Genomic DNA, 13101 nt, shown 5'->3' on the forward strand with positions numbered 1-13101 from the left:
AGAAATGGGGAAAGAGAGAAGGGAAATGTGGCTGGGAAATTGGGATAAAAAGGAGGCTGTGTCCTCCAAAACTTGGAGAGATCCCAGGGGAATGCCCCATGGCCTCTCCCTTTATTGGAATAAAGCCAAAGGACTCCTCTGTCTCTTTTTTGGACATAAACCTCTGGTGTTTGTGGATTAATTTTCCTGACATTTTGAAACCTCATCACGGGAAATTTGGCCTTCTCTAACTTGCCTGAGTAGCTTACCAGCTAATGCATCGGTTTCAGGCTACCAACTCAGTAGTTGCTCACTATTATTTCCAACAATATTCTCAAGAAATCATTGATTCAATACTGACAATCTGAGTGCAACTAAAACTTCCTATCAGGCAATTCAGTACCATTGGTCTCCTTGTTAATTTGCAAAGTAAGAACACAGAAAAAGGTCACAAGTGTCCAACATGGAATTCAGTAACACAAAGCAACAATACTAAACATACTGATGTAATCTGATATGCTTACACTGGGACACTGTATCACAACATGCAGGACACAGCAGGAGAAATGTTTTTCCAATTCATTTTTATTTTGGTTTCCATTGTTTACAGCACTGTTACAGGACTAACTCATGCAAATTTATCACCTTAAATACAGCAGAGAAAACTCACTGGTAAGAGTATTTCGAAGAGCTCCATCAACATAATACAACAGGAAAAGTAAGTAGCAGCAATAAGATAAAAGTGCATTTAGCTGACCTTCTTTAAATGGGAGTCTGGGGAAGACTGTTTCTAGAATTACCTGTTTTAAGGAATAGTTTAGCATTCTTTATGAAAATCAGAAGAGAACAAACTCATGATAGTGTTCACTCCTCCACCACTCTCAGTTAAAGAAGTACAGCTGTAATTTGTTTCCGAGGAATCCAGCTTATAGGCCTGTCTGTTAAAGGTTTGATTCTCGGTCACTTGGGCTTCCAGGACAAGGTTACACTCACACACGTTAGCAGTTTTGCTTCTGACAAAGTTCAAGTGGTTCTTTCCCCCATTCTGTAGGTCAGGCTTCAGCTCTGCCCTGAGAATGCCAACAGCACCCAGGTCTGAGCAGCATCACACACACAGCAGCAAAACACTGGGTTCTAGGAAGCCAGCAGTCTCTTTTCCCTTCACAGATAAGACACTGGCTTAAAGATCAGCTCATTTATCAGATTTCCCCTGAAGGCCTGAAAAGATAACACTACCTCGTCAAAATAAAGTAGTCATGAGCTGCTGAGCAGTAGAACATCATCCTCTGCCTTGACCTGGAGTTGACCATATCCTTGTGTATTGAGGACTCAATAGAACAGAACATGGCTGTGTATGTGACAGCTTGAGAGACCAAAGATGCAAATTTATTCAACCAAGACCTGCAGCAGAGTGAGACTAGATGATTCCACTTACTCCAATATGCTTCACCACAAGCTCAGAGTACCCACTGCCAAAAGCAAGGAGTTGAATTTCTTTCTTGCTCGTTCCCAGATTTTATCAAATCTGTGCTCCCATCCTGGTGGATACCTGAGGAACTCAGTCAAGGTAAAAAAACCTTCTGATAGAAATTCTGAGCTTTTCAGTTTGAGTTGGAGTCAAAGCTTTCTACTGGAAGGGAAAGGTTTGTTTCCTTTCTGCATTCTAGGGATGTCTCACTGCCAGCCCCTACACAATCAAGATACCTCAAGTCTTTCTATAAATCTCAGTACAGCCTTACCTAAGAAGTACTTACTGATATTTTCACTCCCTCAAGCATCAGGCAGCTTCTTTCTGGAAGTTCCATGATATGAAAAACATGTGACTTATCACAGGCACATATATTCATACCTGAGCATTAATGAAAATCCTAATGCCATTTTCAAGGGGAAAAGTCTCTTTGTCAGTATGAAGAACATCCCACTGCTCAGTGGTTCAGAATTCAGCTGGGACCTGCTCAAGGACAGCCCATATTCTGTGTGTGTGATGCTGAAGAGATACAGGTTGTCACTAACCTCAGGACTACAGGATCTGATTCTGGATTCCTCAGATATTTTGTAGGTAACAGAAAGATTATAACCAACACATGGCAAAATACTGACCTACAAGGAGAGAAAGAAGCTTGCAGTAGAGGAACTTAATCCTACTCAAGCTCCTAAAATCAGCCAGAATTTCTTCTCTGCCAATTCCAACTGGAAGAGACTCAAGTCCTTACAATTCCCAATTATTATATTCCCAATGCATCAGAGCAAAACTCAACAATTAATTTAATGTATTTGCAAATAAAGAATGTATTTAAAAAACTAATTTGCTTTAAGCCATTCTTGCCCTGGCATGAACTACAAGAGCCACAACTCCCCCCACCCCAGAGGAGCTGTACTTGCCAGCATGTTCTGATACTTTTAACAGAAGATAAAAATACCAAATCCTATTGCTGCCCAGACTGTACATCCTGTGGGAACTCTACACGAAGCAACATCTCTTACAGCGTGTCATCCACATGCTGTTCTTGTGGCCAAACAGTGGTAATGGAATTCCACAGGCCTGCTTCCAGAAAGACAGCTGTGCTTTTCCAAAAAAAACCCCACATTCCTCAACTGAGCTCATCATGCAGTGCTTTACATTGTGTCAACTGGCTTCTCTTTCCTAGTTTTCTTCTTCAACAAGCTGCCAAATTATCAGCACCACCTCCTTCACAGGAACTAGTTCTGTCTTTGCAAACTATTTGTCCATGATGGGAAGTGGGCCAGACTGTGTTATTAGAGCTCTTAAGAGGAAGAAACTAACTCCAAATTCACTAAGCTTACCAAACAAAATCTTAATCCCTCCTGCTCCAGAGAACTGGTTTTTTTTGTTCACAGGTTTAAGCATCCTGAGAGCAATAAACCTTTCTATGCAGTGACACTGTGATTTTGTTATGTTCTAGAATAACGGAATGTTAACCTCAGACAAGCCTGTGTGGGCTAGAAATGCTTTGTGAAACCACCACCATGTCTGTGTGCGTGGGATCTGTGTTTAGTCAAACAGCTGCTTGTCACACATATGTCAACCTGGGGCTGCAAAAGTTCTGTCTTTATGGAGTCATTTGTTTTACTTCATAAAGATGGATCAGAATAACTTTTAACCTGATAAACATTTGCTTGATTGCTTTAAATTTGTTTAAAGCAAAATGAAGTACAATAAAAGCCCCCTGTAAATGTATAAAGCACACACTCCTCCTGAAGTAGCCTGGTCTCACAAGGAAAAAGAAGAGTTATTAACAGGTAGTGTTTGGAGGTGGGACACAGAACAGGGAAGCAGAATCCTACTGTTCACACAGCAACTGGAAACACAGCAATTTGCTCTTGCTCATTCCCTTTAGGGAATTCCATCACCCACCATGTTCTCTGCAGTAATTAAGAGAGCACTGAAGGGAAACTGTTGTTTTTCTCTTTTTCTCACACTATCTGCTCTGCTGCAGGTACTGATGTGTGAACATGTTGAGCTCGCTGTCAAGCCAGCCTGCTTTGTTCCTGCAAGGACAGAAAGTTTTGTTTGGTGAATGAAACAGTGAAGGAATTCTTTGTGATTTCTCAAGCCAGTCAGAAAGAACTGCAACAAGAATAAATACACAGCAAGGCATGGAGTGCCAGAGGTTCATCCAAAAGGCTGCTGCCATTCCTTTGCAGGTCAAGAATGCTTGCCTGCTGTCAGTCCCTAAGCTTTGAGGTTTAAACAGAGATTTTGGACACAACTTCACATTGGTCATACTGTGTAGGTAAGGAATGTCTGAAAAAATCTTCCCAACATCCTCTGCAGGGTAAAGAAAGCAGCAGAAAACTGAGTACAAAGGTGAAGGCAAGACTTTTTGCATAATTTTATAAGGGCCCGAAGGAGCATGTAGGAGTGGAAGGCTGTATGGTTTCATAAATGGGAAGGAACTGTAATTCCAAAAAAAATTAAAAACAGGAAGAAAAAGGTGCTTTGTGAGACAGAAGCTTTAAAGTACTGTCAACAGTCCATAGGAAAGTACCCAGTGAAAGGGAACATGACTTGGTAGGGAAAAGTGCTGACACCTGCACATCAAGTGCTATGACTAAGACAGAATGAACTCTAAGCCACAGCTCATATGAACATCCTGGGGCAATCACATGAAAAACAATTATATGGAATAATCAAATCTCACCTGAGCAGTTTTGCTTTGCTCTGCAGTGAATCCAAAACTTCTATTTTTTTATTCATGGCAGAAATTTCTTGCTCAAGATTGTCCCGTGTGACATCCACTTGCTGACACAAATGAGCAAACGTTCCAGCAAGCTCTCTATGAAACAACAAGAGTTGAATATAATGAAAAGTAAGATCAAATAGCACATTCAAGGAATAAATCCCTTTGATGTATAGGGATGATGGTATCATGATTCAGACACTCATCTTTCCACTTCTGCACAAGAATATATCAGAGCATTTTGATTTGAAACATGGAAGTATATTAAGATTAATGCCTAACAGCACCCAAACACTACATATTCAAAATAAAAGTAATATTATTTTAAAACACGCGTCATTACATTTTTGCAAATCTGGAATTCAGCACAAATAGAAGGAATAGCACTAAAAAACCCCAAACAACAGAATTTCCATAAAGTTTGAGCTGAATGCAGGGAACTCACTGCTGGACTTGGTGGCTGCAGTTGGAGCCCGTGTAGCTGACGATGAGCTGCAGTTTCTCCCCAGCATACTCCACAAACTGCCTCTTGAAAGCTCTCTCCTTGGCTTTGGTGGTCCAGGTGAGGCGCTCGTACACATAGAGCAGCCCATAAAGGCCAAAAGAGAGAGCAATCAGTCTCCAACCCACAGCCTTCCACACCTAAAGAAGCACAGGGATAAACAAATTGCACAATATTACTGATATTCACTCCCAACAATGGTGCAGACAGCATTGCAAAATCAGCTCACTGTACTCAAGTGGAAGATCAAAGGAGAAAATAGAAAATCTATCTGTCAATAGCAAATATCTACAGGATTTGGCAGTGCAAGTGCTTTTTACATCAGTGCTCCAATTAAAGTTATAAAATACCAGCTAGAATGCACACATACCACACCACCAACCACGATGATCCCCATGGAAGTCCGGGAAGTTAAAGAGGCCAGTCCAGTCACCATGGACACCATGAGCTCTTCCTGGGTCATAGAGCCCTGAGGCAAAGGAGGCAGACTGGGATTTGCTGGTGTTAAAGGGCGCTGAACCTAATTAACAACACAAAATCAAAGAAGAGAATAAAAGGAGGTGAACTGCTGCTCTTCCCACCAAAGGAACTTCAGCAGCCATTGAAATAATGAATATCTACCCCAGTCACTCAGTGAGGCACTCTACCTGGTCATTATAGCCCATCAAGGCCCGACGACCATTCTTTGGTCCCAAAAATCTGTTCACCAGCATTGTCCATCCCAGAGAGAAATGGAATTCTATGTCCTCCTGGAAGTCAGCACAGAGCTTGTCACAGTTCAGGTCGTAGCTGAGCCTGAAGCACTGCCTGGGAATTAACAGATCTATCTGGCCCCGCACAGACACTGGGAGGAGGGGTTTTAAACCATCTACACAGAGAGGAAACAAAAACATGCAAAAAACTGGTGAGTTCACAAGAATTAACTGGTCTTGTACTCTATAATCAAGGTGCTTATGGCTTGTTTCATCCTCTACAGTCAGTTTGCTTAGTATGTTAAATTTCATAAGCCAAGCATGTTACAAAGTCAGAGATACATCATCAATTATTATTCAATTCTTGGTTCTTCAGACCAACCCAGAAGGAAATCTTTCCATGGACCCTTCAAAATCCTTACAGGTAGCTGGTGAAGTTTACAGATTAGCAAAATTTTGGAAAACAAAATCTGAAACCCAGCTCTTTAGGCACCATATTCAGACAGGCACCTAGTTCCAAGTAATTTGTATTTAATTAGGATTTGGTTTGAGACTCTTCCAGACTTTGCCACAGTTCCACTCTGCCATGAGGATTACACTGTGATTGTACATATTCATTAGGAAATCACTGCCTAAGCTCAGACACAGAACTCGTCACTCCACACAACAGCATTACTCATCAAGATGGAAACTAAGATGGTGTCAGCTGCACGTCAGCCACTGGATTAATGAGAAACCCAGAAACTCTACCTAGGTATTTCAAAATGCAATTCAAGGGAAGAGAAAGGGCAGTATTGCCTGTGGAACTGACCTATCATTTCTTGCTGCACTGTCTGCAGGGAAGTTGTGATAGCACTGGAGCAACGATCTGACATGTTACGGCCCAGGCCTTCCTCGATGTGTTTATGCAGCTCCTGACAAACAAAGAAAGGGTTAAGATTAAATTGTTAAGATTAAAATAAACATAGCTAAAGATGCAGGCTGAAGGTGCTAGAGCTTGCCAGTTAAAAAAGACCCTCCCAAAACAGGAGCACACAATCTGTCTGCCCAGCTTTTTAACATTAATATCATACCTCCTCCATTTTTCAGTGAAGGGGATGAAAAGGCAAATTAAAAAAAAATTTCACATAGACTCTAGTTCAGGAAAAGTTCTGTTCAATCTATATAATATCATATATAACACCTATCAATTCATTATAAAAATCTAAAGCTTTAGCTCATATCCTAGCTGGAAGACTGAAATGCCTAACAATGAGCTGGCATTATTACTCAGAGCTAAAAAAGGTCTCTTAAATTGCTTAAGCAAACATCACTTACAGTCTTGTACACTTTAAGAACTACTTGAGATGGGTGGAAGTCTGCTTGGTATTCATCTACCAACACTGAGAGCCGTCTGATTTCTTCTGCCATTGCATTTGACACCTAGAGAAACAGCACAGGAGAGAAAATGGAGCTTCTGAAAGCTTTTCTCCTCTTCCCATATGTAACTCCCACATTTTTAGTACTTCAAAGCTTTGTCAGCACTGTGCATTTTCCTCACCATGCTGTTTCAGACAATCAGTTTTCTGCAGACACTCCTCCTTACCTGCCTCTCCACCTCTTCAGTGATTTGTTTGATTTTCCTCTTGTAGTCTTGAGTAAGGAGCTCCAGCTGTTTGTCAATGAAACCCAGACGATCCTGACGGTCCTCTCGCATTTCCAGACAGTAAACTCTGGTGAAAACAAACCCCTGTCCATCAAAATGCCAAATAAATGCAGTTTTGATCTATAAATATATTTGAGTTCCAGAAATAAGACAGATTTTCCTGCTCAGTAACAAAGCATGGTAATTTCTGCAACGCATTACACAGTCATGGCACAGGACAAAAGCAAGGTCCTTTTCCCAATACTTCCATCATTCACTAGAAGCAACACCACCAATCCATGTCCTTCCTGCTCTCAAACATGCTGGATTCTGCTTTGCATTTCAGATATTCACGTTCCCTAACATTTCTCCCAAACACAAAGTGCAGTTGTGCAAGCACCAGCAGAGTTCTCACCGCTGTTCCTGGGCAGCAACGTGCACAGAGTCCATGATGAGACGAACGTCTTCCGCAATCTGCTTCGCTCTCACCGTGTGCTGCTCGAACTTTGTTTTTACTGCTGACTGTGAGATACATTCCTGTACACAAAAAGCAGCCCAAGATTAGCAGATACTAATACAATTTCTCCTTCCTGTACAATTTATTTCCAAAATATGTCCCCACAAGTGTCAGTCTTTTGGGAGTAACCAAAAGGTCAGCACACATAATACTCACCTCAAACCTTCTCTCGAAGCTTTGAAATTCCAGCATTCTTACTTGAAATCCATCTGCCAATGCACCACCTGAGAGAAGGAATGCACAAAACAGCCATTTAAGTCTTGAGAAAGCAATCAGATGTTAGACATCAAGAAATGCTCTTGTTTTACACTGAAGCCAATGTAAAAGTGCTAAGTCACCCCTTCTGTTGTGATCGCCTTATTAATAATTTGGCAATTAATACCAATTAATTTACTCCCCAATTTAGTACCCAATTAATTTAACCACCCCAATTTTATACATTTTTTTGAAACAAGATACTGTCTATTTTCATCTCTATGAAATGGAAAGTTTCTGCTAGTTTTCCTCACCTCCTTCTGGCATCCCTTGAGCCCTCTGAATCCTGGCATTCAGCACCTCTTTTGCAGACACAAAGAAAATTCGATCCCCTGCCTGGGCTCGGTCCACCACACCCAGCTCATCCACCAGGAAACTGGTGCAGCGCTCCATGTGCTGCCGGCGCACCTGAGTACGGCCATGAGAAACCACACATGCAGTTAAATCCACATTATCCATCTCTTGAAGGTTACATCAGGCACCCCAATGCCCTCTGCTGGTCTAAGCTACCAAAGAAACACTGAAGAAAAATATTTGTTATTTTATGGAATTTTCCAGAGGTTTTCTAAAGTGATCTAACTTTTGTGAGACTCTTGATTTCTGAGCGTCTATGTTCCCTCGAGTCTCCACACTAAGGTGATAAAAATCCAACCTGTAAAACCATCACACACAGCACTGATTGTATCCCCAAAGACCAGAGTCAAAACAGACTCCATAACATCCATGCAAAGAGAAGCAGTTTAAACACATCACAAACCTCTTCCATGTATTCTGGTTCAGAGGCAGATGCATCCCAACGATTATTTAAAATAAATATATTGGGTCGAGACAGACGTTCATTCACCTTGTGAAAGAACTGCTTCTCCTAAGGAAAATGAAACAAAACCTCTTTAAATTAATATATCAAATAGTTTTAACCTTTAGCCAAATTCATTGAACAAGTGGACTTGCACATACAGTTTGCATCAATGTTGATTCAGAATTTGCCACCAGAACAAATACATCGGCATCAAGACAGAATTTGTCGATCCAGCTGTCCAGCTCGGTGGTTACATCAATGCCAGGACTAGAAATAAAGAGAAATGAGGTCTTACTGTGCTGTGAATATAGCAAAAACAGAACTTAAAAAGTTAGTAAGAGCTTTTCAAAGCATTAATTTCCCATGCCTGAGGTGACAGAGTACAGGCTAAAAGGAAGTAATGGCCAAGAAAATCTCACTGTTAATTACAGCAAGGGACTTTGGTCACTGTCTTAGATTAGAACCCTTGAGGTTTGTTAAATATATTTGAAAACATTTCCATAATTAGCTTGTGATAAGCAGGAAAGGAAAGAAAGCTATTTCTCACCTGTCCATCAGCACCAGGTCGTCCTTTAAGAGGGAACACTTGGAATTGGGCCACATTACACTGACCAGGCTGCCAGCATTCAGATGTTCATCCTGGTGAAGGGCATGAGCCAGCTGGTTCACGGTCTAGGAGGAGATGGAAATAACATTTCCTGTTTGCCAAGACCCACTAACACAGTTATCTCCCTTCAGGGCTATTCACAGACAATTTGAGATAAAGCCCAAGTTCAAATTATTTTCTCTCTGGAAGGTTTTTCACATAAAACCTTCTTGAGTGTCCTAGAAAAAAGGCAACTGCTAGTGAGAATTTATGAGAGATTTTTCCTGTCAGGAAAGGATATTGAGGAATTCCCAGGAAGTCTGTGAATCTGTCAGTTACACAAAGCTCAGAACTTCCTGAGTCATTGTCCCCTGCTATCAGTAATACAGACATGTCATCTCTTCCATAAAATGAGCAAGTCTCCATTCTGCAACTTGCTTCCTACATCTAATAAAGACTCATTCTTCATCTCCACTCCTTTAATGATTAAAATCCTTAACTGTGAATATTTTTTTCCCCTTTCCTTTTCTCACATTTCTGAAGAGGTCTTATCCTTAACCTTATGTTTAAGGAGATTGTACCTTTACACTCTTCTTTTCCTCTGAACCTTCAGTGAGCAGGAAAGCCTCGTGTCCATCTGTCCCTTCCACACGCAAGAAGCAGTTAGTGGTGTGTCCAATTCCTGAAGGGAGCACCTTGTCCCACAGCATGGCATTTATCACAGTGCTCTTCCCATTGCTTGTCCTGCAGTCACATTAAGGACAGGGTTTCAGGCTTCCAAGAGCCAGGTGTGCTCATTTTGATGTTACAAAAGCAAGTTCTCTACAGCCAAGTTGTAACAATTTAGGTGCCAGAGGCAACCTGCAAAAAGATTTTTCTATTTCTCTGTTTAAAGAATTCTTCAGATTGAAGAATTACATGATATAATACTTGTTTCCAATTTACAAGAGCACCTGTATCAGGGACATTACAAGCAAAAGCTAAAGCACCGGTGTTTATATATTTTTTACTGGCTACAATGCTCAAATGCTTTACTGAATGGGGAGCAAAGGCAACACAAGCTTGTGACTCACCTCCCAAAAAAAGCAACTTTCATGTGTCGTCTTGCCAACACTTCACTAATCCCACTGACTTTTGACAGGTAGCCTTTGACTTCCAGTACCTGCTCTTCTGTGGTGACAGGATCAAGCTCTGCATTCTTGTGTGTTTCTAAAATCAAAATAGATCATGTCTCTGAATGCCAGAAGCCATCTGGGTCAGACTGGGTGAAACCCTCTCTGTGATGGTACCACTTAACATTTATCTGTGTCCCACAGCTTGCATGGGTGTTCCTGCACAGGCAATGACACCCTGAAGCAATTTTACAATAGGATTTATCAAATGGACTCTTTGTGTATCTCATAACTGTTCTTGGGACTGCCTTGAACAGAACAGCCAACACTGCAAAGAGGCCAACACCCTTAAGAGATAAAATCTGTCTGTGCCTTAAGCTGCAAAAAGGCCAGCACCCTTAGAGATAAAATCTGTCTGTGCCTTAAGCTGTTAAAGCCAATTACTGGTGTTTGTTACATGTCAGTGGCAATGATGTGTCCAGGCAAGAATAGTGAAAGGATTATAGGCAAAAAATACCTACTGGGGTTGTGTAATTAATTCAAAATCTCCCAAACATAAAAACCAAGCATAGCCCCCTAACTAGCGTCTTAACATGCACCTGAACTTGAACTCCACCCAAATTCAACAAAATAATTTTTGCTTTTTCTTACAAACATGAATGCACAAATAGACATGCATGTATAAATAAACACAGATTTAGCAGTGCTGTTTAACTGACTGAGGGGGCTGGTGTGTGTTTTGGGGAAATAATAAGTAGGTAGAGCTTTGTTACATACTCATAGTCCAAGAACTCAAATTACCTTCTAGGAATGAGGAGCTCTCGTTGATGTATGCAGCCAACTGTTCAAAGATACCATTGATTTTCTTCTTTGCAGTGACAAAATGTTTAAGTGGAGAAGCATTTACCTCAGCCATGTGTCTTTTATCCTTCTTCACTGCAACTATTGAGTTGGAACGAGTAAACAGCAGGGACATTGCGCTACAGGGGAAATTCAGCAAAGAGCAGTGTCACCAAGTGTCACCACCTATCCAAGGGGTGACAGGACAAGGGGGAAAGGCTTTCCATGTACAGAGGGCAGGGTTAGATGGGATACTGGGGAGAAATTCTTCCCTGTGAGGGTGGTGAGGCCCTGGTAGAGGTTTCACAGAGAGGCTGTGGCTGCCCCATCCCTGGAAGTGCTCAAGGCCAGGCTGGACAGGACGTGATCCACCCTCTGTGCCAGAACATGTCTCTGCCCATAGCAGGGCGTGGACATGGATAATCTTTAAGGTCCCTCCCAACCCAAACCATTCCATGACTCTGTGATACAACCAAGCATCTTTACAAGAACTAGATAAATCTGCATTTAAGGATTATCTTCTGTCTTTCATAAAGAAATTGTTCTGCTTTATCAGGAAAAAAACCCCAAAACTCTTTCTTTCTCCCTTCCAATAAACAGGCTCGCAGCGATCACTCCTCCCCATCCTCTGCTTACTTTCAGGATGAGTTACGTTCTCACAAGTCACGCATGGCCAGCTTGAGGCCCTCTCGAAGACAAACGGCAGCAGCTTTCCCTGCCTTCTCCCTCGCCCCGGCCGCACTCGGTCCCGCAGCTCCTTCAGCGACGCCGAGCCCAGCCGGTCTCCACCCCTGTGGCAGAGTGACCGGGGATGACGGACAGAGGGCACCGAGCGCCGGCGTCCCGGTGTGCATGGAGAATGGCCCCGGCTCCATTCCCTCACCATCCCGGTGTGCCCGGAGAATGCCCCTGGCTCCATTCCCTCACCATCCCGGTGTGCCTCAGGAATGCTCTGGGCCCTGCTCCCCCGCCATCCCGGTGCCCGAAGAACGCCCCGGCTCTGTTCCCCTGCCATCCCTGTGTGCCTGGACAATGTCCCCGGCTCTGCTCCCCTGCCAGCTCTGTGTGCCTGGACAATGTCCCTGGTTCTGCTCCCCTGCCAGCTCTGTGTGCCTCAGGAATGCCCCTGGTTCTGCTCCCCTGCCATCCTTGTGCGCCTCAGGAATGCCCCCAGCTCCATTCCCTCACCATCCCGCTGTGCCTCAGGAATGCTCTGGGCCCTGCTCCCCCGCCATCCCGGTGCCCGGAGAATGCCCCGGCTCTGTTCCCCTGCCATCCCTGTGTGCCTGGACAATGTCCCTGGTTCTGCTCCCCCGCCATCTCTGTGGGCCTCAGGAATGCCCCCAGCTCCATTCCCTCACCATCCCGGTGTGCCTCAGGGATGCTCTGGGCCCTGCTCCCCCGCCATCCCGGTGTGCCTCAGGGATGCTCTGGGCCCTGCTGCCCCGCCATCCCGGTGCCCGCAGAATGTGCTGGGTTGACGCCCCGGCCGGACGCCGCCTCCCCCTCAGCCCTCAGGGGCGGGAGAAACGGGCGGGAAGCGCCCCCCTCGCGCCCCCTCAGAACCCTGCCGCAGCGGGTCCGACACTCACCCGTCCCTGCCCTTATCCCTGTCCCTATCCCTGCTTCTCCAGAGACGGCCCTCGGAGAGTCTGGGCAGGCCTGGAGCAGCTGTCGGGTCCCCTCGGCCCGGCCCCGCCCGTGGCTCACCTTCACCGCCGCTCCCGCACGGCCGCCATGTCACCCCGCGGCGCCGTCGCCCGGGCGGTGCGGGGTTTGCGTCATCGCGGCGCGCCCGGCGCGGGGCACGCTGGGAGTTGTAGTTCCGGGCCTGATGGCGGGCGGCGGCCTGGACCCAGCTGAGGAACGGAGCCCACAGACCGGGAAAGGGTCACGGGAAAGGTTTAATGAGAGAACCCGTGCTCAAACCGTACAGCTCGTTATCGCCACCACCGAACCGGCCCGAGGAAACACACAACAAAAGAACAACAAC

At 44.2% G+C, this 13101-nt stretch overlaps 1 protein-coding gene across 5 annotated transcripts; it reads right to left on the bottom strand.

Moving 5' to 3' along the window:
• Positions 1 to 546: 546 nt before the first annotated feature.
• MFN2 (mitofusin 2) lies at positions 547 to 12923 on the bottom strand. Of its 5 annotated transcripts, none has more exons than XM_074558680.1 (19): positions 12819 to 12923; positions 11745 to 11899; positions 11070 to 11248; positions 10230 to 10365; positions 9738 to 9900; positions 9118 to 9242; positions 8729 to 8837; positions 8529 to 8636; positions 8026 to 8179; positions 7673 to 7740; positions 7415 to 7536; positions 6961 to 7087; positions 6693 to 6797; positions 6187 to 6289; positions 5331 to 5551; positions 5054 to 5203; positions 4627 to 4823; positions 4143 to 4277; positions 547 to 3489 (listed from the first exon to the last, which is right to left on the bottom strand). In XM_074558680.1, exons 3-19 carry the CDS (start codon positions 11242 to 11244, stop codon positions 3420 to 3422), a joined length of 2268 nt encoding a protein of 755 aa, XP_074414781.1. In that variant the 5' UTR covers positions 11245 to 11248; positions 11745 to 11899; positions 12819 to 12923; the 3' UTR covers positions 547 to 3419. The 5 variants fall into 5 exon arrangements, with proteins under 5 accessions (XP_074414781.1, XP_074414783.1, XP_074414782.1 ...); XM_074558682.1 differs by having other exon boundaries at positions 12701 to 12846; XM_074558681.1 differs by lacking the exon at positions 12819 to 12923 and adding an exon at positions 12470 to 12620.
• Between the last annotated feature and the right edge of the window lie 178 nt (positions 12924 to 13101).

The sequence above is a fragment of the Zonotrichia albicollis genome, chromosome 25 (genome assembly GCF_047830755.1).
Source record: "Zonotrichia albicollis isolate bZonAlb1 chromosome 25, bZonAlb1.hap1, whole genome shotgun sequence".
Taxonomy (NCBI): domain Eukaryota; kingdom Metazoa; phylum Chordata; class Aves; order Passeriformes; family Passerellidae; genus Zonotrichia; species Zonotrichia albicollis.